Source organism: Mastigoproctus giganteus, chromosome 8 (assembly GCF_048544385.1).
Source record: "Mastigoproctus giganteus isolate SK-2022 chromosome 8, ASM4854438v1, whole genome shotgun sequence".
In the NCBI taxonomy this organism is placed as follows: Eukaryota; Metazoa; Arthropoda; class Arachnida; order Uropygi; family Thelyphonidae; genus Mastigoproctus; species Mastigoproctus giganteus.
In genome coordinates this window covers 68,186,578-68,212,295 of record NC_143582.1, presented here as the reverse complement: position 1 = coordinate 68,212,295, position 25,718 = coordinate 68,186,578, and the positions used below count along the sequence as shown (strand labels likewise).

The following is a 25,718-nucleotide window of genomic DNA, read 5'->3' as shown; positions in this document are numbered from 1 at the left end:
TGCAATTATGTTCAGATATGCTCTGAGCTGTTGGTATACAATAGAATGGTTCCAGTACCTAATGTAGTTTCATCCACACAAGCACTTTTCCATTGCTGGTGTTCCCACATTAAATGCAGCACTTAACTGTTCTATCATTTGCAATGATTACACTTGATAATCTGCCACAGCTGTAAAGCATTGTGTTGCAGCTTCATCTGTTCACAGACAATCATACTTCTTTGGAAATCCATGAGATCCTGTCCATCATCATTGCTGGTGAACTGATTTAGGTACTACCTAGTCCACACAATGTTATAGGGCTTTTCTGCACAAGCCACATATTATGTAACCTCTGTGACTTAGTTTTGCATAGATTGTTACATATAGCCTAAACTCCCATGGTTCTAATAAAGTAGCCAGGTAGTAGTTTATCTATAAAATATATACATTACACACAGAGGTGCCAGTTCACCCCCCCCCCCCATTAACCAAGAGAGATAAAACTGCCTGAGATGAACTGCAGGCAATTCAGCAAGAGAACATGGCAGCAGTATGATAACGTAACTTTGATTGCATTACGATATTTGATGCCACATTCTGGTGAAAGTATCATGGACACTGCCATCTGACTAGAAGACACTATTTGCACAGTTTTTTCAAACCAACTAAGTGTTCCACAAAATATTCCACTAATAACACTGGTTTACAGTGTATCTGGGGTTTGAGTAAAAGTATGTGGCAGTTATTTATGCATGTTTACTGATTACTAAACCGAAGTCCATTTGTTTCTATCACGTAAAGATTTTTCACAATTCATTAACAAAATATTACCTAGGTATTATACACAAATGTGTACATAACTATAGTTTCTGCAATGGTTTACAAGTTTTATACCCCTTACTTACTTGCTCCAGGTACATCATTTTCCTGGTGCAGAAATCGTGAAAGGGAGTTTATACAGTATTTTTCACAAGAAGGTCCTCTCGTATATTTCAGTGATATTGCTGGTTTAATAAGTGCCTTAGGAGCTCCATCATATGTTCCTAGTGAATGGGGACTATTTATAGACTCTTCTAAGACTAGTTTAAACGGTGTTCTCTTGTATAATGGAGATAAGCACACATCTGTGCCAGTTGCTCATTCAGTCTACTTAAAAGAAACTTATGACAATCTAAAGCTGCTTCTGGAGAAAATTAAATATCAAGATCACGAATGGCAACTATGTGGAGACTTAAAAGTGTTATGTATGTTGTTGGAGCAACAGGGTGGGTACACTAAAATGCCATGCTTTATTTGTGAATGGGATAGCAGAGCTAAAGCGCTGCATTGGACAAAGAAGCAATGGCCTCGGAGGCACAATCTTACACCGGGGTCAAAAAATATTGTGCACGAAAGTTTGGTGAAGCCAGATAAAATACTTTTACCCCCACTGCATATCAAGTTAGGCATAATGAAGCAAATTGTTAAAGCACTGAATAAGGATGGCAACTGCTTTAAGTACCTTTGCAGTAAATTTCCCGGTTTATCTGACGCAAAACTTAAGAAGGGTATCTTCATTGGTCCCTAAATTATAAAATTGGTTTTAGACAGTCAGTTTGAAACTACTATGACTGACATTGAAAGGGAAGCCTGGATTGCTTTTAAAAGTGTAATGGAAAACTTTCTAGGAAATCATAAATCCCAGGATTATGAGAAAATTGTTCAAAATATGCTTGAAAAGCTTTGCAATTTAGGTTGCAATATCAGCATCAAAATTCACTTTTTGTATGCCCATCTTGATTTTTCCCCTGAAAATCTTGCACAGATGAGCGAAGAACAAGGGGAGAGAGAGAGAGAGATAGAGATTCCATCAGGACATAAAGGAAATGGAGCAGAGGTACCAGGGAAGGTGGAATACAAGCATGATGGCCGACTACTACTGGTGTTTAAAAAGAGAGAAACCTGGCACTGTACATAAAAGAAAAACGATTAAACGTTCTTTTCAAACAAAGAGACAAAGGTCTGATTAATACAAGTTTCAGAATTTTGATCAATACTTGTTAGTATTTACGTATTTTTTGATATATGAAAATGTAATCCTATCAATTTGTCATTACTAAATACAATAAAGTTATATACTTTCATAAAAAACAATACTTTTTTTATTTCTTAAATTGTGATGTATCTGGATGTGATAGAAAAAAATCTAAGTCATATTTGAAATCACAGCAACATATTTCGGCAGTAGGACCCATTGAAATTCAAACCCCAGTGAACAAACTTAAATTTGTAAACTAGGTAATCAGCCCTCATCTACATTTTGATATACTTTAAAATAAAAAGAAAATAAACTGAATATCTATACTAAATACAAATTCTCATGATGATTAAAGTTTATATATATTTAATTTTCTGTCACTAAAAAACAAACATACACAGTGTTCTGCCAATTTCTCTTATTTATTTCAAAAGTTCCATTACTCAAAAAAAAAAAAAAAAACACGTTTGAAAAATACTGGTCTAGAGAGCACTGAGAATGGCTTGCAACCAGAAAACATCCAGCCAACATAAGTTATGTGTCTGTATAGCTTATGGAAGAGAGGAGAAGTTGACAGAATAAGAAGATACAGAATTGTGCTGCCTAATAAAACAAGCCACAATCAATCAAATGACAATGTGATAAAACAAACAGTTGTGTGCAAAGGGACACGTCAGAATGTAAATTGTGTTGGACCCTGACTTGAATAGAGTACAGCAGCAGGTGAATATGTTTAATTGACAAAGTATCACCTCTCGTCAACTAAACATATTTGAGGAGTGGGGAAAACAAAAAAAAAAAAAAAGTTGCTTGGTCTGATGAATCACAGTCCTTGTTTTATGCCAATAGTGCGACATAGTGTAATGGTAGAAGCATGGATTAATGGGTCCATTGTGCCAACAAAGTAGGCTGGTCATGTGGGAAGTGTTTTTATGACATATATACCCTGATACCAGTGAATTACCATCTAAATGTTACAGCCTGCTTGAACATTGCAGCAGACCAAGTGCAGCTCTTCATGATCATTTGGTAAAGTTTCAGTTATTTCTAGGGGGAAAAATATGCTATCACAAGGTACTAATAATTTGGAATGGTTTAAAGAGTGTAAGAATGACTTTAACATATTTAGTGAATAACAAGTAAATGGCCATGGCAGGGATCCAGTGCTATTCAATCTGAGGCAAATGCGATTGAGTCTATATGGGCTAGTGACTCTGTGAAATGCTTTCTGTGCCAATGATTTGAGGCTGTCCGAGAAGGTACTACTAATTGATATTAGGTTGGTGTACCTAATAAAATGGCCACTCAGTATATATTCTTTATTGCCAAAATCCATCATTAAAACCTGCACATAGACATTACCACAGAAAACCAGTGAGAATTTATATAGTAAAGGAAGGCCTAGAATAACGTGAGTTCGATTAACGCGATTTTCAGTTAACGCTATTTGAAAAATCATACCACTTTTCACTTTACACGATGAAAATTTCCAGTTAACGCGATCTTTTTTTTTTTCTTTTATGCGATAGTTGAAAAAGATTTGAATTGCACGTTAAGCTTACTGCGAGTAGCTCGGCCAATAAACAAACGTTTGCCTGCTGCCCGCCTCAGAGTGTTCCATCGGAAGAAGACGTGTTACTTGTTTGTCTCCTGCTAATAAAGTCAATGCACACTTGCATAAAAATTCAAATTTTTAAATGAGCCAGACGAAAAGGTTATTGCAAAGGAGATAACGGTAAAAGAATTAGATGAAATCTTTTGTATTGCATAGAACCTCAAACAAAAGGTTTGAGGTTCTATGCGATACAAAATCTTGTAAGAGGTTTTCTGCGATATTTATTTCGTCAGGGTCCAGAGAAGATTGTTGTTGGCTATCGGAAATTGATTGATGAAAAGAGAAAGTCAACACTGTTCAAATATTTCCGCAACAGTCGTTTCTTCATCGTGTATTTTATGTCAGAGGTTCCCAAACTTTCTCGCTCTTAGTGTCTCAGTAATTTTTTCAAGGCGCACTCAGACCAAAAGAAATACCTAACAGTTCCGTTTAGTAGTTAGGTCCAAACAACTTAATAAGAAATGCTGAAACTGTGAATTACCTCGAGCTAGTAGTTCACGTGGTGTCCGACAGATGTCGAGTATCACCTTGTTTCCCCTTGAAAATTCAAAATATTCCACGGCACACAGTTTGGGAACCGCTATTTTATGCAATAAACATTTAATTCCATAATTATTTTCATTATCTTTTACATTGTATACAGTTAAAAAGTTATTTAAAAGGTATTTTTAAAATTCTTTATGGACATTCCAGAAGGTCAAGGACCAATTATAATTTTTCCTATTGGTTATTATATTCGATTAACGTGTTTCTGTTTTGCGCGATGCACTCGCGGGACGAATTAATCGCGTTAATCGAGGCCCTCCTGTATATACAAAATGTACTCAATTTAAAACTGAATAAAAATAAATAAAAGATTGCACCAAAATTCTGTAATGAGACACTCCAAATTTTAGAGTTTATTTTTTATCTTTGTTTGAGGGGAGAGTTAAGGCATGTCCGCTAATGCAAAAAGTCTATAAAACTTGAAATAAATTCACGTGGGCACAAAAACTGTTAGAATGTTGGAGAAAAGGGCTATACTATGAAATAAACATTTTAAAAAAAAAATATGATGCTATACTGTATCTTACCAGTTTATGGAGTTGTTGTTGTTATTTGGTTTTTTAGGAGCATTAGCAACTAAGGCCATATTGCTCCGGGGATATGCAGTGGTCATTCCCTGACCTTTCCGCATCCTCTGTATTTGGTGGCCATGGGCTCGAACCCTGGTCTAATCAAGAAGCGTGTGCTACGCACTGCCGCTCCTGCCCACCTGGCTATGGAGTACAAGAGATTGAATGTCATATAGTGGTAATTCTGACTAAAGTTCATTGAGTCTGAAGGGTTCTCAAGTACCTTCTGTGGAGGTTCAGATAACATGATACCTGATTAATTCCCAATATACTCAGCAGGCTGATGGAAGGTGATAGGAAAATTCTAGCTATCTGGCCCTCATTAAAGATGTTGTTGTTGTTGTTTGGTTTTTAGGAGCATTAGCAACTAAGGCCATATTGCTCCGGGATATGCGGTGGTCAGTCCCTGACCTTTCCACATCCTCCGTATTTGGTGGTGACGGGCTCGAACCCCGGTCTAATCAAGAAGCGTGTGCTACGCACTGCTGCTCCTTCCCACCTGGCTACGGAGGCGCCCATTAAAGATGTGAATTTTGTAAAAGGGCACAGGCTTGAAGATGGTATTCTTTTTTTTTTTTGTGTCTGAGTTCCTTTCTTCAAAGTACTAGTACTTTGAAGAAAGGACTATTACCAGTACTAGTAATAACACCTTGGATAACTTCTTCTTCAGTGAGAGTGTGGTATCCAGGTTCCCCTGCATCAGCTTTTAAACACTCAATGATACTGTCTTCAGTGGGACTACATTAACCAGCCTCTAATAAGTTCCGGTGTGGTCCTTGGCTTTGAAATCCTCAAAGTCAAAATCCACATCCCTGTCATAAAGGATTTTGTTTTATCCATTTTAAAGGGTACATGTCTTTATCTCCTTTGAAGAGGCAAACCAGGTGAATATGGAAAACTTTAGATTACAGCTGTGGATGCTATTAAGTTTTTTGCCCTCTGCTATCGTCCATTTTTTCCTGCTCATCCTCCAAATTAATTACTTTGTCAAAGAAGCTATTTGGGTACAACAATTTGCATGCATGGATGATACCATGATTTGATGACTGGATCAAAACAAGTGTGTCAAGTGGTAAGCCAATCATGTAATCTTCCCATCAGAGCTGCAGAGATTTTCTATCATAGGAGCATTTTCAATGATAGTGAAGAATTTTCAATTTTCAGTGAAGGAGCATTTTCAATGATAACAAAGCATTGACATCCATGAAGAGAATTTGGGGAACTTTTGGAAAACTGCTTCCAGGAAGGAGGGAGGATACACAGACTAACAGATTAAATATAGATGAGGGCAGAGGTGAAAGTGATTTGTGCACTGCTTCTACAGGAGTATACATCAGTGTGAGAAGAAAGATGTCAAGGATTGCAAGGCTTGCTGGAGGTCCCCATGCAACAAGCAAACAAATCAGCTGTGTTAGGAGGGTAACTAAGAGTAAAAAGATGCATGTATACTTGCATGTACACTAATGCTAGGAGCATAGTAAATAAATTTGACGAATTGGAAGTACTGGTTATGTCTTTGGATGTGGACATTGCAAGGATGGAAAAAATGTGACACACAGACAAAATGGACGAGAATTTCAGTATAGGGAATACGACATATACAGAAAGGACAAGTGTAAAGTGTGTTAGTTGTCTGACAGCACTGGGGGGTTTCCCCATCTCCGCGTTGTATTCTTTGTAAGTGATACAGAACTCTGTGGAGGCCAGAGATTTAAAAAGTGTGTAGGGAGTGGTTTGTTGTAGTGTTATGCTGTTGTTTCTCTGACCATTTAGCTGTTGGGCACCTATTGGGACGCACCATTACCCACACTTGCCACGAGAAGGAAGGTCAGGCACCCAGTAGATTATTTAAGTACTCCGGCAGGCCCCCGCCACATATTTTCAAAGTTTTTATATATATATATATAAAAAAAAAAAGGGCGGGGGTGAACACTAGAATTTGAAAAGGCCGAAAGAGGTTGAAATTTTAGATGTTGATTAGAATTTAGCGGCATTGTTAGGGGTGTACTCGGTCGGTTTAGTCAGAGTGGGGGAAGACTGGGGAGAAACAGGTAGAAGGATGGGGACGACAGAGTAGGCATCCCCAAAGAGGTCAGTGGAGACGAGCCCCACCAGGAAAAGTATGGGGGGAGGCGGGGGGGGGGGGAGGAGACAGAGATCCATCTCCTCCCTCCCCTGCCTGGGGATGGGGTTTTAAAAGGAACCCGGTTAGATTACCCAATTCAGCGGCAAATGGTGTGTTGGCAGCAAAGCTGCAGTATGTCTTCGTTGGTGATGGTTGTCAGGTCCATGTCTTGTTGAATCTGGTAGGAAGGTCAAACTGCCCATCTCACTCCGGGGGTGGGATATGTTAGCTGGCAGTGGGGAACCAACCAGGCGAGGGGGGGGGGGAGACACACACATTTACTTCATTCATAACCTGCATTCTAACTCACATTCTATTTTTATACTTTTTTCTTATAGTTTATAATAATTTTTTTTCCTGTTAGGTTTTATATATATATATAAAACCTATTACGAACTTCTATTTAACAAATTTCTCTATATTATGAATTTTTTTGCAAAACAATGCACCTTAAAATGAAATTACATGTAAAATTAACCCCATATAGCAAAGTGTTAGTCTCTCTATAACGAATTTTTAAAAAAATTAGTAAAAGCATTTTACGATTTTCAAGCATTTACTGCCCAAACCGCCGGTCAAATATACTGCCTCCTTCCTTCTGAAATTGTGCATTAGCATCTGGAATTAAATAATCATCCTTTAAGTGAACACTTGTAGCAATTGACGCCCGTAGGAGGGTCTTTATTTCATTTTTGTTACAGTTATTAAACAAAATGGGTTTTCTTAAAAGTGGTCGTAAACTTTACAATAAATAGGGAAGATTTGTAAATTGATGTTGGCTCAGAGGAAAACAAAATTCGCTGCAGTAAACTTCAGCATGCTGCGGCGGCAATACATAGAATGCTACCATAGTTGGTTTTTAGTAACGCCTACTGAGTGACATTCGCTTCTCACCTCAACTGTACCACGTGACCTTCCTGTCAATCATTATATGATATGTCTGTTCTCATCTAATTGGATTCCCAATAGATGGTTTTCATGAATTTTTTTTTTAATTTCGTTCGTCAATAATCACAGACTATATGCTCTTGTATTTTTTTTTCTGAAAAGTAACATACAGCATACATTAACCATAAATTTTCTTTCGTGTATATATGAATGAAAGCAGAATAAAAGAAATTCACAAAGTCGTATATTTCTTCAAAGTGATTGATAGAAAGGTCACGTGATACTGTTGACTCGGCAAGCGAACATCATTGAGTAGGCAATACTAACAATTCACTACGTGGCCAGCGCAGTGAAGTTTGTGGTGTATGTATCAGCAAGAGCTGCAGTTGTGTAATTTTTACAATTACTCAATGTCGAAAAGAAAGTGTTTAAGTATTAATGATAAAGCAAAGATTGTTATGATATTGATCAGGGTTTTAAGGAAAAAAATGTTGCGGAGAAATATGGCATACCTGCAAGCAGTTTATCTACGATTTTAAAAAATCGAGAATCAATTTTAAATGCAATTGAAGGAGGAGCAGACAAGAAACGAATTAAGTTGTATATATACGAAGCTGTTCTAAAATGGGTGCAAATGATATGTGGAAAGAATATCCCAATATCAGGCCTAATAATTAAGCAACAAGCTCTGAAATTTGCACAGTCCCTTGGAATTTCATTCCAAGGGACTGTGCAAATACAGAATTTAATGCGAGCACTGGGTGGCTAGATAAATTTAAGAAGCGCCACAGAATTGTGGAAAAGGTTATTTGTGGAGAAAGTGTTAATGTAAGTGAAGAAGATTGCAACAGTTGGAGGAACAATACCTTAAAGAAGATTTTGGAAGAATATGAACCTAAGGATGTTTTTAATGCTGACAAAATGGGTTTATTCTTTAAATGTTTACTGAATAGAACACTTGCTTTTAAGGATGATAAATGTTTTGGCAGAAAACAAAGCAAAGAAAGAATCATGTGCTAATTGGAGAAAATATGACAAGAAGTGAAAAATTAACACTTTTAGTCATCGGAATATCAAAAAACCCAAGATCTTTGGAAGTTGACTACACCTTTAATAAAAAAGCATGGATGACAAGTGATATTTTTGAAGAATGGATATTAAAACTAGACAAGCGTATTACAAAAAAATTAAAAAAGGAAAATGTGTTGGTAACTGACAACTGTCCAGCACATCCTGCCAATATTAAAAGTGCGAAGATGTTGTTTTTACCACCAAACATAACGTCAAAACTCTGCCAATGGACCAAAGCATTGTTAAAAATTTTAAATTTCATTATCGAAAGAGAATAATAATGAAGATTATCAATGCGTTATCAGAAAATAGAAACTTGGAGGTTACAATTAAACTTAGAGATTGCATTTCTGAACTGGCAAAAGTCTGGACAAATGATGTCACTGAATACACTATTCAAAATTGTTTTTCGAAAGCGGGATTTGCATTGAATACAGAAGTCAAACAACAACGACTGGACGAACAAGATGAACTGCCCGTTTCACAACTGAAAACTATTGGACATTATTAGAATCGTCCGGAAACATCAAAAATGAAATAACACTGGATAGTTATGTTTATGTAGATCACAGCAGAACATCCAAATGAACAAATGAAGATGAAATACTGCTGAACAGTGTTAGACACGACCATGATCACGAAGAAATTAACGATGATGCTGAAGACGCATCAGAACAACCCGTAGAAAAGCCATCTCGTGAAGAAATGATTAACGCTTTTAAAACAGTTCGTATGGGTCTACAGTTTTGTGAAAATGTTCCTGATAATGTTTTTAATGCTCTGAACAAATGAGGTTTTTTTGAGAATCAGACATTTTTTAATTGTACCGTGTAAACGAAGATTACAGATTTTTTTTTTAATTTGTGATACTTACCGGCGAAAATTGTGTAAACGTAATTTAAATAAGTGTTTTTGAAATAAAATACATTAGAAGTAAATGTAGATTCATTTTCATTTTCTAATTAAATAACAATTTCTAATAAAAAAGATATTCTCTGTATAACGAAATTTCTCTATAATGAATTTTTTCGCTGGATTTATCAAATTCGTTAGGGAAGTTCGACTGTATTTACGTAAAACTTTGCATAATTGGGGCAGCTGCTTAATCGGGCCAAAATATACTAGTCCCGGTGTGTCCCAAATAACCAGAATTGATTGTATTTGCAAAGCGATGCAAGCTCTCCTAATATATCATTGAGCACAACTAATGCCACATGATATTGTGAATTTGTCAAAATTTGTAAACAGTATTTACTAATTTACATTTGTTAACTCTTCATTGCAATATTCAATTAATATTTCATAATTTTTTACTAAAGCATCAACTGAAAAATGTCTGGATAACCATCTGACTTTTTAATTTTTTACTAAAGCATCAACCGAAAAATGTCTGGATAACCATCTGACTTCATTTAATAGTCTAAAAGATACAACATCGTGTTCTGTAATCTGGGCTAGTTTTTCTAATTTTCCTTTTTTTTATGCTAGACCTGCTAAACATTGTGCCTACAGTTCTAAGCAACGTCTCTGTATCTTGCATAACAGATACATTTTTCCATGCAACATCCAATCCTAAATCTTCTCGGTGTGCAACACAATGTTGTTCCATTCAATAAACTCACCTTAAAAACGTACAATATAAATTACAACCACTACAGTCCTTTATATATTCATAATGCAATAATTTTTTAATATAAATAAAAATCAACACATATAACTTTTCACTGTGCACTACATATTTGTAAATAAAAGATGTGGAAACATGTAATACAATAGCGAATCTTATGGCATGCACTATCCCCCTTCCTATATCTATTCTTCACTAATACTCCTGTTGCCATCTAGTATGTCGGCTGTGTGAGCGGAAAATAAAAGCACCTGTGCAACATCATAGAAATCAGTGTGCGGCTGCGCATGTGTGCAACTTAGAGGGAACCGTGCATACAACTCATAAAAACAGCATATATAATGATCATCAACCCGATACTTGACTATGCCTCACAGATCCGGAATCCTCACACCAAAATACTCATAAAACAACTGGAACATATTCAGAAACCCATAGTCAGATTTTCAGTGTAAAAGTCTAGGTTGGAAATGGACACAAAATCTTATTATGAATGGTGCACTCACTTTGGGATGATACCACTCTCCCAAAGAAGGGCTGTGGTAGACTGCAAATTCCTGATGCATCTTGTGGCTAGAAAGCTGGATGCTCCTGAGCTGCTCTACCTAATCAATTTTAACTGCCCTCCAAGAGCTTTGAGAAGACACAATCTGCTGGCATTCAGAACTGATAATCTAAAATTCAACTATTTCAACAGAACTGCAAGATTGCTAACTGAATCCAACATTGATATTCTAGCTGAAGATATCAATATCAAAAAAGAATTACAAAGGTTCTATAATCAAGCAACTAGAAAATGAGAATAATAAATGATTAAATAAATAAATAAAAAATATATATTAACTATAAATATTTCAATAAATAAATTAAAAAAAAAAAAAAAATATATATATATATATATATATATATATATATAATAAACTAGGAGGCTTTGCTCTCCCACTCCCCATTCAGCCTTTCCTACGTGAAATGTAGAGGCACACGGAGTAAGTCAAATCTTTTCTACGTAAAAGACACACCTATCAAAATACACTGGTCGATATCTAATCAGGAAATGACCTATGTAATTATTTACCTGTGCATTTGTAGTGTACGGAATTCTCAAGGTCGAATAAATATCAGGTAAAAATCCAGAACGATGTACACCCTACAACATGGCGGCAAGCAAAACAGTGAGAAAGCAGTGACTCCCATATTTTGACAAACGGACAGGAACAAAAAACGTTACAATGGAACATCAAATGTTAGACAGAGAATCACGTGCACGAGGTTGGTGAACATTATGGAGGCAGTTGTCAATAATTAATTGCATTTGTAGTGACGTAGTTGCCTCGCCCTCTTCTTCCATTAGCGCAAACAAATATCACTAGGAGGAAAACTTTTTTAATGTATAGATAGATAATACAATAAATTATCAAAAATAAATAAATAAATAATAATAATATAATGCTAATCACTCAAAGTAAACTGTAAATTATGATCAAACAAGAAAATATAATAACAAAGGTGTTGTTAGAAATACACAAATCTCTGTCATACAATGGAATATATGATATTCCATTGTATATGCTGTATTATATCCATTTATTTATTGACTGTAAATGGATCTGTATTATTATTGTTATATTTCTCCTCTGTAAGGATTAGGATGTTCTGGAGTAATAAAAAAAATATCCGTTTGTGTTCTTTTTCTCACCTATCAAAATAATAATTCATTCTTCTGGCTTTTCTTTCATTTATTCGATTCTTGCTTTCTGCACTGCACACTCTGGGTGCCTCTCAACTTACTGTTATTATTCAGTTGTGGTGCAGGCCAGGGCAGAATGCAGTGATAGTGTTTGTGTTGTTAGTAAATGTTTGTTAGTATATATAAAGTAGTGTAAGTTATTAACTTTGTATTCTTTCAGCCAATTACATTTGCTCTTCCACTCATTCCCATTCACCATAACACTCACTCACTCTCTTTCCCTCATGCTGGGTCACTCTTTCTTTCACTAAAACTGACATTTATTCCCTTTTACCATAATTCCTAATTCACTCAGTGACCAGCCTATTCATTCTGTCTTTCATTCTATATTGCATCCCCTTGCTACCAGCTTACTGATATTTTTCAGGTAATCTGCTTCCATGGCTGCCTATACATCTCCCTCCCCCACATGGTTACTTATTTGGTATGGGTAGGGTTGCCAGATGTCCTTTATTTTAGCCAAACCGTCCTTGTCTTTTACTTAAACCAGAAAGGACACAATTTGTCCTTTATTTTCATTTTTCAATGCTTGTGTCTCATAATGGCAGTTGCAAATTTCTGCACAGGCATACACATACTGGCATTTAATTTTGAAAAGTGTTGATGTGTTGATTTGAAGCTTTCAAATATTTTCAAGGTCATTTCGTATGTTTTTTCAGTGCCAGGGACTTTGATAAATTCAGAAAGAATTTTTAGTGTAATGAATTCGAAGTGGAGGGATGGGCGAAATAGATGTTCAGTTTCACTCATAAAAAGCGAACTAATGATCTACTTCAATTTTAAAGATAATTGTTTAGATTTTTCTGAGAAAAATTAAAAATGATGCAGAAGTCTTAAGGTTGCTCGAAGTAGTACAAAGTATGTTCAATGTGAATGATTTCTAGCTATTAAACCAGTAAGGTTTTTTTTTGTGCTTTTTTTCACCTACCTAAAATTATTTTGGCTTGATGTCAATTAATGCACTAAACTAGCATTAAAATATTTGGATCAATTCATGTTTTTTTATATCATCCATATCATTCTGTATCCTTATATAATAAAATAAAATTCGCAATTTAAAATATATAGTCAATATGAAAACTATAATTTTTAAACCAAAATCTAAAATATATAAATAAAATGTTTAATTATTAACTAAAAAAATCATTCTATTTTCTTTTTTTGGGGTGGGAGGGGGGTGGAGTGAGAGTTGGAGAGTGGTAGCATTAATTATTTTTGAGTGTCCTTTAATCCAGTCATAGAAATCTGACAACCCTCGGTGTGAAGCCCCGGGTTCCTACACATGGCAGGGTAGTCCTGGGGGTTACACAGGTCAATTTGGTTTTGTCATGTCAGGGTGAAGAATACTGCTGTCCCGACAGTTATTAGGTCATTGTTTAGACATGGTGGGAGACGTGGGCAATTTTAACTACTGATTATTGTTTAATTGCTGGGGTGGGTGGGCTGACTTGCCATTCTTTAGATAGTTCTGCGCATTTCGAATACTTTCTGTGTGAAGGTTGTAAAAGCTTTATAATTTTCCTCTTCTATAATGAATAGATGTTCTTCTCCCCTTGGAAGGGGGCCAATCTGTGCTATTAGCTGTGTTCTGGGGATGTCATAATTATACTCATTGTTCAACAGAAGGTGAAAAATGAGTTCATCTTCTGTTGGACAGAATTTATCATAGTCTTTATTTCGAGTACGAAATGTTGTCACTTTCACAGAATGATATAGAAGATTCCACTGTTGTAGCCACGAGGCCACTAAGCTCACTTTCTGTTATCTTATGCGGTTCAGAAGGATAAAGGTTTCGACAAAGTAGTGGATCCCTTGACATAAATGGCTGCTCTACTTCTTCATGTATATCAAGATGATGTTCATCTGTGTCTTCATCTTCATGAGCGTGTACAGAAAAACGGTCGGGTGGTTCAGGAATAGGTAGTACTTCACCGTGAGGCATGGAGCGAATTGCAGATGGTATATCTGGGTACTCACTGTCCACTTTTCTTCATTGTCCTTCCTTTTCTAATAGGAGGCACTATATAGAAGTAACAGCCTGCAACATGATTTGTTGGATCCTCTATATCATGGGTACTGTGAAAGGCGTAAAATGTCCCTATCGATTCACTCACACATTGAGTTTTGATGAACAGATAGAACAGCATATGTGTGGCCAGTTCTTGTCCTGGTTGCCTACTTTACACTCAAAGTACAAGAAGTAAGCCTTTTTTATAGCTCAAGTTAAGTGATGCTTTCTTGAAGCTAATGTCATTTCTCTACATATGTAACAGAAGTCATCCGGTCTATTCACATAATTACAGGGCATATTAATCTTACATGACACAAATACTGTGCAAAAAGTAGGAATCTCACAGAGAACCGTTAACTGAGAACAAATCACCCAGTATCTAGCAGTATTCGAGGATTACTGCAAAAGAGTTAAAGACGCATTTGAGGCAATAACAACTTATCACGTGATGCAGAATGAGGCGACAGTTGCCGATCACGTGATAAGAGTGTGGTGGAATTGAAACTGCATTGTTGCCATGTGTTTTGCCAAGAGCCACAGTTGATAATGTAGAGTAACTCACTAATATGAGACCCTAACTGTAATTCAAAAACAAGAGCCAATCAACGAATTTTAATGTGAATTTTGTGTTCGGCAGCATAAAATTAGTCAAGATTTGGTATTTTTGTTTTCATAATATTTTATGTTTTGACCAGTGCAATCAGATCAAGAGTATTACTCCCTCTGGATCTACATCCTATCAGTCTATATTACTCTCAAATAAGTGTCTCATTTAGTTCTGGTTCTTTTGCATGAAAGAAGATCACTGGTTACAGACGTGTGACATATGGCAGTTGCTATTACAGATGATATGTAGATTGGTTACACGGTGTTCCACAGTGTTATGAGCATGTGTGATACTCTTTTGAATCACTAAATTCAGGCAGTCTTCAGGAAGTGTATAAATTTGATGGTTCTGAAGTGTGGTCGGAGTTAGTATGTTGGCTGTTGTTGCTTTCAGGGTCAGGATCAGTATCAGAGATGCTATTAGTAGTATCATAAATGGTGTTAGCTTAAGTTAATATAAAGATGAAGAAAAGAACAGAATAAGGCCACTTATCTAATCCTCCATTTCTTTAAATATGCTAAAAAATTCAAGCCTTGAAATGACATTTGGCAGTATTTGTATGCAAATTATTCCTAAGTTTGCTCAAATAAAAATAAGGGAAGTTTCAGGAGCTCTGAAAGCTATGCTAATAATAAAACGTAGTATGAAAAAACAATGAATGCATGCTAAGCATAGGCTCCTGCACTGCAATACATTCACAGTTAAAAAAACTGTTTAAGAAAACTTGAATAAAGACTTATGGCAGTCTTTTTACTAACATTTGCAGGAAAGACTACATTCCTGTAATAATTTCCTTAGTAGAATAATATAAAAAATGGCAGGCTCTCTTAAAAGCTCAGTTCAAAGGTTTGAACTTTACTCAGATAATAGTGAATTTATTGCGAATCTTTCAAATTGTTTAACTGAAATAAATTAAATGGTCATGTAAATAAGAAACAATGATTAACAGTTATGGAATTAACAGTCTGATTGTTACAGACATTTGATTGGTTTCATATAGTGCTACAGACAACGAAATGGCCAGTAGACAACATCTGGATGACTTTACCTGGGGTCAAATAATTGGGAAACTCGAGGAAGGTCGAAGTGCGAGGAGTGCGGCTGCAGAGTTCAGTATCACCCATAGCATCGTCGCACGTCGTACAGTTGTTTGAAGGACCGGTGGTGGTCGTCCACGAAAAACAATGCCCAATGACGACCACTATATACTCCTACAAGCCAAGAGGGACCGATACCAGACAGCGGGATCCATTGCAATAAAACCAGCTGCACAGGATGCAGGATATTGCTGTTCACTGTGGTCAGGCGACTCCACAAAAGTGGACTGTTTGCACAATGACAGTACGCTGTGTCCCTTTAACACCTGCCTATTGGAGACACTGTTTACAGTGGTGCATTGAACACAAGGATTGGACAGCAGCGCAATGGGGTAAGGTACTCTTTACTGATGAGAGTAGATTCAGTCTCAGCAGCGATTCTGGACATCAGTTAATCTGGTGAGAGGTTGGCACACGGTATCACCCCGCAAACATCACTGAAAGAGATCGATATGGTGGTCAAGGTGTTCTCGTCTGGGGAGGCATTATCTTGGATGGACATACACAACTCCAGATACTGGAAGGCGGTATTGTAACCGGTGCATGCTCTGTACTGAGGTAATCCTTCCCTATGTGCATCTGTTCCAAGGTGCCACTGGCCCTGAGTACGCGTTTATGGATGATAATGCCACACTCCATCGCTGTTGATATGCTTTTGGAAAGTGAGGACATTGTATGGATTGACCTGCCCCTTCCCCCAATCTAAATTCCATCAAACACATATGGGATGCCCTGGGGAGGTGCCTAGTTGTACGTCCATGCCCACCAGAAAATGTTCACCAGCTGAAGATGGCGCTGACAGAGGAGTTATTTGGTTTTTAGGAGCATTAGCAACTAAGGCCATATTGCTCCGGGATATGCGGTGGTCATTCCCTGACCTTTCCACATCCTCCGTATTTGGTGGTGACGGGCTCGAACCCCGGTCTAATCAAGAAGCACTGCTGCTCCTTCCCACCTGGCTATGGAGGCACCTGCTGACAGAGGAATGGACAATGTTACTGCAAGAACTTATCAACAACACTGTTCTAAGTATGGACAGGCAGTGCAAAGCCTGCATCAACATTAGGGGTGGCCATATCTCCTACTGAGGACCACCTCTTCCCTTTGTTCCATCTTTGGCAGTGATGCTTCTGTATCATGGCAGCCAGTGCTATGTTGCCATTTTTGAATAAAGTCCCTCTGTACTGTTTTTTTCCATTGTTGTTTCCTTCATAGTTTCTGTACCTCACAAGGTTCCTTTGGTATGCTTTTCCCATATCCAGGCCACTCCTATGAGAAGCTACAGGTGAAGGCCTGACTGGTCCTTAAGTTTTGCAAACCAGTGTACAAGTTTTCCCAACCAAAAACAGATGTCCATGTTGGGTGGGTGGTCTGGCAGGGATTTCCATTTGAAATCATAATGCAACGACAACTATTTCCATTGAAGAGTGGAAGCAGTTGTTTTTACTATTTCCACCTTTACAAAGAGAGCAATGTAATTATTACTAATTATTTTTGTATCCATCATACACCAAGAGTATACTGAATATTGCAATTAGAGGTTCAATTTTGTTCAAGTATTTCACCACTCAAACTTTATAACAGTATTTATGGCAGTGCTATACATAAGATAATATTATAAATAAGAGTAAAAATTAAAATATAATTATATTGCACTTACTATAATTTCTTTCCCTAAAACATGATGTTCTTAAATTTGATATATGTTCCTCCTCAACTTGAGCTTCAATTCTTAAAAGACTCCCTTGATATTCATTTAAAAAGTTTTCTTTTACAAAATATGGTATTTCTAGATTTGTGGTTTTTCTTATATAGATATACTTCCTAAGGGAACAAAATAATAATAATAAAAAAAAATTTAAATACAAATAATGTAAAAAATTAAAAATATGGTAAAAAAAAATAGTAAAACCTCACTTTAATGGTATGAGGGTAAAGCCTGTCTGCTAAATCTAATTGTCAGTTAAACTTGAAAGAAATACACAAAGTTCACAAAGTCACTAGACTGTTATGAAAAAGTGCTGTATACTATGAGGTAGAGGATATTAAATGTCATAATATATTATTTTACTGCAATTGCCAGTTGTAGAATTGCCAGGAGTAGAAGAGCTTGAAATTTTGCTGTGTTGCATACTAATAACTCAACTCCAGCTAAAGCACATTCCAAGTTGGAAGAGTTCTCGAGTACCCCCCCCCCTATAGAAACAGATGACATTCTATTAATGTCTGACCAACTCAGGCTGATGGGAAGGAAATACTGGTTCTTTGTTAGGGAAAATATTTTAAATGATGGTAAATACCATCATTTAAAATATGATGAGGAAGTTATGTCACTAGGTCAGTAGTGGATGCTGTCTGTTCAAAGTCTGTTAAAGTGAGAATTTACTATATAACAAAAGTAAAACATAAAATTTCAACAAATAAGTTTTTAGTTTGTTGAAAATGAAGTTATAGAACATGAAATATTACACTTAAAGTAAAACTCCACCAAAAAATAAAATAAAATAACATTATTAAATTCTCATAACACACTAAAAAGTATTTGCACAAAATGATGTGTTTACCTTTTTCTAAGAATATATCACTACCTACTGTTATACAAGTGTGTCAGGAGTGGCATACAACAGCGAAACAACATGCCTGCACAAAACCTCAAGATGCAAAACTGATGGCAGATGAACAGAGAGAGAACTATTATAGCAGCTTGTGTGGACCAAGAGGATGGCTATAGTGGCAGAACTGATCACAGGATATAATGTGGCATAGACCAAAGTACTGTTCATCAGATGGGATATAAGAACAGATGGCTGACTCAACATCCACCCTCTTAACTGCACAACACTGCAGCTGGACAGATGATCACTGATAGGTGTGGTGGTTTGATGAATTTCCTTTTGTACTATGCAAATTTAAGTAAGTACATGGGTACAGGCAATGCAAATGGTTTGACACCTGTATCATGCATCAAGAGATTATGACCAAGCCTCCACATTCTGAATAACATGTCATCACTTCAATGTTCTGCCCTATACAATTAATCCCGGTCTTCAATCTATTCTGATTAGGCCTGATGACAGGATTCACAACAATTCACATGGTTTAATTGTTATTTATTTGTTTTTCACTAATTTTTTATGAACAACCTAGTAAGTTCTCTCAACACATCAGTATCATGTTTTCTTCTCTGGAGAAACTTTTTTTTTTTTTTTTTTTGGTATTGATTTTAGACTATCTAAAGGGGGAAAGTGAAGGAGTTTTGAAGGGGGGGGGGGTTCTGTTTCAATCACAGCAGAATCTAAAAACCTTTACTTTTCCTGTAGAAGGGACCTATCCACTTTGGCTGTTGTTGCAAATAACCCTTGCAGTTTACTGCACTCTCACTTCTCTTTATTCTTTTCAATGAAACATCACCAAAGCAATTTTGTAGGTATCTGCTTCAGTAACTTCATTGTCTCATTTCAAAATTTTGACTAATGGCTTAACTTAAGGGATAAATGCATAAACAAGAATAAAACTGCATGAGAATGGGCTGAAAAGTAATACCTCTTATTTCATTACTTTTAAAGGAACAGGGATAAACCAAAAAGAAAAAAAAAAAAACATACTTGTAGATTAAAAAAAAAAAAAAAAAGAAAAAGAAAAGTTGTATTTATTTTCTACATGCAACCCCCACCTAACTCTGTATGTTTCAGCACACAGATTTTCACATGCTCTCAGTTCAAATAAAATTCTTTTAGCTAAGAGGAAAACTAAAGCTGCATTTCTAGTCCCTTTTCCCAAAAATATGGGGTAGACAACACTAATAGAGTCCCCAAAAACTGTCAATACCACTTTGCAAGCTATCAGTTCAAAACAGTAAGGCTTTAATATATCTTATGGAACTTATTTTAGTAAAAACAAACTTGATATACAAGGTATGTACATATTGATATTGAAAATAACACAACAGATAATGCATTGTTTGATAAAAGAACTAATTAGGTAGTCTCACACACTGGGATTCCAACCTTTCCTCAGCCATACTAAAACGTTGCTATTTCACAAACGTTAAGCCTATCTAATGTTTTCATCAAGCAATCGCCATTAATTAGTAGCTCACACTTAATTTATATACTGACAGAGATTTCACACATATTGAAAAATGTGTTGTAACATATCAATACGAATGAATTAACTAAAAATGAATAACACTAATTAAATCACATGAATTTTTGTTATTAACTGTTTTGAATTTCATTGCATAAAAATATTACGTTAAGTATGTGAAACACCCACACAACAGAACTACTTAATAACTAATAATGTTTCTGGATTCCATACTGAATCCTGTCATCACTCCTAACAGGAAATTCTGGTGGATGTTCCTAAGGGCAAAAGACTCTTCTATCCTGAAAAACTAATAGATGTGTTTGCCAACTGCCATCAAAAATGGCTCCTTTCTTCCCTCAAATTTCCCCCGAAAATTTTGACTTCATATTATTCAAAAATACAAAATTTTACTTATCACCATTAACTTTTATTAGTGCATTTTTTATTACACAGGTTATTATAATTTTAATTCATAATTATCAATCATAGGTTAAATTGAGGGCACTGTAATTCAATAATAGTACAGGGTGTATTTAATCCTCCAACAGCCATGGAGGCACATGCAATGCAACCAAACTGACCGAAATTTAAAAATAAAATATTTATTAATGTGATATCAATGAGAATTTTAATTTTCTTCATTAATGGTTTGAATTTCAATCTACACTGGTGTTCAAAGAAAGTGCATCACCTAGGAATTTCACATTTCTAACCCTTTTTCACGACAGTATTTTACATTAATGACTAGCATCACAAATAGAAATTTAAACAAAAGATATTTATTAATAGTTAAGGCAAAGCTAAATAATATTTGACAGGTGCTCTCAAAATATTCCAAAATGAGCATTTGTAACCTTTATACAACAGTTTTGGTACACACGACAATTATGGCTGAAATATTATCAGGAGCCCTCAATTTGCTTCAGTTTATCACTTTAAATCGAAAACAAAATGAAAAGTTCACCAGGTGCAAACTAATATTTAGTTGAACTGCCTCTGGCCCTGATGACAGCAGCACACCATCGAGGCATTGACAAGATCGATTTCTGAAGAAAATCAACTGATAATTCGTGGTTCCAAACACGAATTATGGCTTCCTGAATTTCACGAAGGGTCTTTGGTTTCTCTCTGGCAACTGCAGATTCCACACGATGCCAATAGTTCTCTATAGGATACAGGTCTGGACTGTTTCCTGACCAGCTAAGAGTTGTAATGGACTGTTTTCAACCATTTTTTCACCTGTAACAAATGTAAACACATTACTGTCGAATCTCTAATGCAGAAATGAAGCTAAAGTAACTACAGAAGTGCCTACTTATACTTTTCACTCAATGACAAAGAGCAGAGTCGTCCTGAAAGATTTAGTTACTTGGTCTCTATTGGCATTTACAGAACCTTTTACACACTGCAGGTGACCTACTCCACGATACAAAATGCACCCCCATATCATTTGGCTGGTAGAGAATTTCACTATAGACACCATACAGTCTGGATGGTATTCTTCACCACATCTATGGCGAATTGTTTGTCTCCCACCAGAGCCATGCAGGTTAAATTTCTTCTCATCCGAGAAAATAACTGACTTCCATTGCTCGGGGATCCATTTGACATGCTCTTTAAATCAAATTAATTGAGCCTTTTTCATTTTTTGTGTGAGGAAAGGCTTCTTCTTAGTATGACGGGCTACAAGTCCATTTTTGAAGAGCTACCACTCCTGTATGTTCTTCACATTCTCTTTTCAGCTCAGATGAAGAAGCTTTACAGTTTTTAAGGCATAAGCGCGTCAAAATGCGGTCCTGTTTTGGTGTAGAGACCCATTTGCATCCGGTTCCTTTTTTCCCATCAGCAGAAACAGTATTCATGAGTTTGGAAAGAAATCTACTCGCTGTCAACTGATTACAAGACAATCTATAAGCAATATGATGGGAAGAACATCCTTCCTCACGTAAAGCAACAATAGCACTCTTTCTTTGTGGTGTCAACTGCACAAAACTCAGCATTCTGACACAAGCAAGGAATGACTGCAACTGTTGCAGAGCGTGCTTATATAGCTGAAAGTAATAGCTGGTGCAATATTACATCATCACCTACGCATGTCAATCTTATCTGATGCAATCTGTAAGAAACATTGCCATATACTTATGTTATTCGGACAATTACAATTTTAAGGGTGATGCGTGCTTATATAGCTGAAAGTAATAGCTGGTGCAATATTACATCATCACCTACGCCTGTCAATCTTATCTGATGCAATCTGTAAGAAATATTGCCATATACTTATGTTATTCGGACAATTACAATTTTAAGGGTGATGCGTGCTTATATAGCTGAAAGTAATAGCTGGTACAATATTACATCATCACCTACGCCTAAGATAATAGCAATCTTATCTGATGCAATCTGTAAGAAATATTGCCATATACTTATGTTATTCGGACAATTACAATTTTAAGGGTGATGCACTTTCTTTGAACACCAGTGTACATCATTAAATGTTTTTTACTGAAGTTGTTCTGCCATTAAAAAAAAAAAAAAAAAAAAAAAAAATGAAACACTTTCTTACATCTTTCAAATTAGCAAATTTATTGAAAAACAAGAATTTAAAATTAGTGGTATCTCTCAAATACTAGTATTGAAGTACAATGGATGCATATTTTATTGGCATATCTCTCAATAGTTTTTTGTGCTGGCTTCACATTTAATTGCGGTTTCTGGATGGCATGCAAACAAGCCTATGGGTTTTTTTTTTTTTTTTTATTCAGTTTACAATTCCAGCCACAGGCAATGCATTCACCACCACATAGTAACATTGAAGATAATAGCAAATACAGGTGGCGCTAAATAGCATGGACGGAGCACATACCAAAAAGCATCAGAGGAGGCTTCATTTTAAAAAATTAATTAAAAATGTTTTTAATATAAAAAAATTATTTTTCACAGTTGTGTTCATAATAAGCTGAAAATAAAGATGGCACCAAAAACTGAATAATTTTGAATAATTTCTTGCTAATTTTTAAGTTTATAAAATGGATTACCTTTTCTGAATCAGCAAGTGATCCTTCTATAATAAATAAATAAATAAATAAAATCACACCTGCTGGAGGGTTAAAAAGTCATCAAACCACACAAATGCATACTTCTCCGGTTATACTTGTAAGAACCATATACAATTTGGCTGCCACGTAGATCAGAAATGTAACAACAGATAGCAGTATATACCATGCACACATGAAGTCACTCATGCTATTGTCATTCACTTCTTGAATAAACCATTACATTAAGTCTACAACAGAGATGCATCATTGAAGAGCAATATTTCAAACTCAATTCCTTTGCAGAAGTTAGACAGGAACATAGACAATATTTCAAGATATATGAATTACCAAGTAAGTCGACCATATGGGAGCTGATCGAAATATTTAACAAGGCTGACTGTGTAACTGACAAACTGCATACCTGCAGTCCTAAAACGTTGGATGTCACAACTACAGACGTCCCAGAATGATTATGGTGGAGTCCAAACAAATTACTCAAAATATTATCAGGTGAAATGGGTATTTCCAACAGTTCTAGCCAAACAGCTGCTCAGGAGTTGAAGTTTCAGCCACGAGGAAAGAACCTGCCAAAAAATAAAAAAATAAAAAAATAAAATAAGAAAAAAAGTGCACTGTGTACTATAAGTGGTTCTGACAACAAAGAGCAACAGAAATCTTATAATATTGCACATTCTTCATAGACAAAACGTAGTTCCACCTAAGTAGATAAATCAACAGTCAAAACACAAGAATTTGGGCAAAAGGAAACTGACATGCAGCACAAACGCTGCCACCACCTTCTATGTGAGTTGATATATGTGCATTTCAGAGACTGCTGGATAAGTTGCCCCATTTTCTTTACAGAAACAGCTGACACAGGGATATTTGGAAATGTCAGAAAGGTTTACAGACCAACTGTACAAAACTGAATGTTGGGAAGGGCATTTCCAATAAGATGGCAATAATTCACACACATCTACAGTGGTAGATGTGCGTGTAGTTCTGCTGACGGTGAAATCTGTGTTTGAAGACTGCAGGATCTCTAAGGGGCTCTGGTGGCAAACACCTACATTCAACTGAAGAACTAAAGGATGCCTTGACTGAGTTAATTGCTGAAAATCTGAACATGATTCACTGCATCACAAAAAAAATATCAGATTAGCACAAAATGATGGGTACTTCCAAAAACTTGTATAACACATTGTAACCTTAAACATGAGGTCTACATGTCAACAAAATTATATGCTGTACCCAAATGTAACTGAAGGCGCCTAAAACTTCTCTACCATTTATATATGGACACCTCTGTGTTGATAGTTGGCAACATCCTGCGAGCACCATATGTCAGACGATCATAAATATGCTCATAGGCCTTTGAGGAGACAGTACTAAAGTGAATGTAAGATGTGGGAATTGATGGAGTTAACAGATTTCCAGCACAGAATGATAATAGAGTGCCACATAAGCAATCAGTCTGTACATGAAATTTGAAGAGCACTGAAGTTCACTGGTTTGTTCACTGGTGAAGTGATCTTCAAATGGAAGCAGATTGGTGCTGAAACCATTCACAAAACAATCAGGAAAACCTCTGAAGTTGAAGGAAAACGACAGGAGAACACTGCAAAGAACAGTCTAATTGGAATAATGGTCAATGTTATTGCAGTGTGCACAGGCCCTCGATGAGATGATTAGGGCACATCAGCAAGTGCTTGATGTTCGATATGGGTTACCACAGTCATGCACCCATCAACAAGCCACTAATCACCCTGACTAATGCCAAATGCCAGCTAGATAGGTGTAAAGTCTACCATTTTTGAACTGCAACCAATGAAAAGCTGTGCTTTGGAGTGTTAAGTCATGGTACAGGGTCTACCAAGTTGGTGGTTGTGCCTGGGTGTGGTGGGCGCCCAGAGAAAGCTACCCACCAGACTGTACTGTCCTGACAATGAAGTTTGGTGGAGGCAGCTTGATATTCCGGGGCTAATTTTCATGGTTTAGCTAGGACCATTGGAGTTCTGGACAAAGCCATGAATGGTGAGGTCTATCTAGACATCCCAAACAATAATGTGTTACCTATGTTGTGCCAGCACGTTGACACAGATATTGACACAGGCCCACACCCGTATCAGCAGGACAATGCTCCATGTCATATTGATTATGTTGTGAAGGACCGTTTGAGGACATAAACATTGAAAAGTTGAACTGGCTAGCCCAGAGCCCTGACCTCAATTCTATAGAGAACTTCTGGGATGAATTGCATTGTCAGGTGCACGTAAGGAGAAACTGCCCAAAAAACAGAGATGAACTGGTCGCCACTTTGAAGCCCGAATAGCAGAAAATATTGAAAGACATTTACTAAAAACTGGTGGAGAGTGTTCCACAGAGATTATAGGCTGTCATAAAGGCTAGTGGTTTCATTACACATCATTAGTTTTCCTGTAAATAAAGATTATCTGCAGATATGCAGGTGTCTGGATATTAATGGTAGGGCAGTGTATATGCAATTGGGTGGCTTCAATGGATTTGGAAAGTTTAAAAATTACTATATGTCAAAACCACACCTACCGTTTATATAATAAATTAAGTAATGTATTTTTTAGACTAGCAAAATTTTAGGGCTTTAGACTATATAAAATTCATACTATGACACTGTCAGTGCAATTGCATCATTACTACATAGTTAAAATTTAAT

General features: G+C 36.3%; 1 protein-coding gene across 1 annotated transcript in view; it reads right to left on the bottom strand.

Annotated features, from left to right (window-relative positions):
* LOC150081597 (dnaJ homolog subfamily B member 14-like) overlaps positions 1-25,718 on the bottom strand; it is a 146,556-nt gene that overhangs the window by 684 nt on the left and 120,154 nt on the right. Inside the window, exon 8 of the mRNA XM_090379459.1 lies at positions 17,563-17,726. Within this exon, the coding sequence (XP_090235585.1) occupies positions 17,563-17,726 (164 nt within the window). The remainder of the gene's footprint in view (positions 1-17,562; positions 17,727-25,718) is intronic.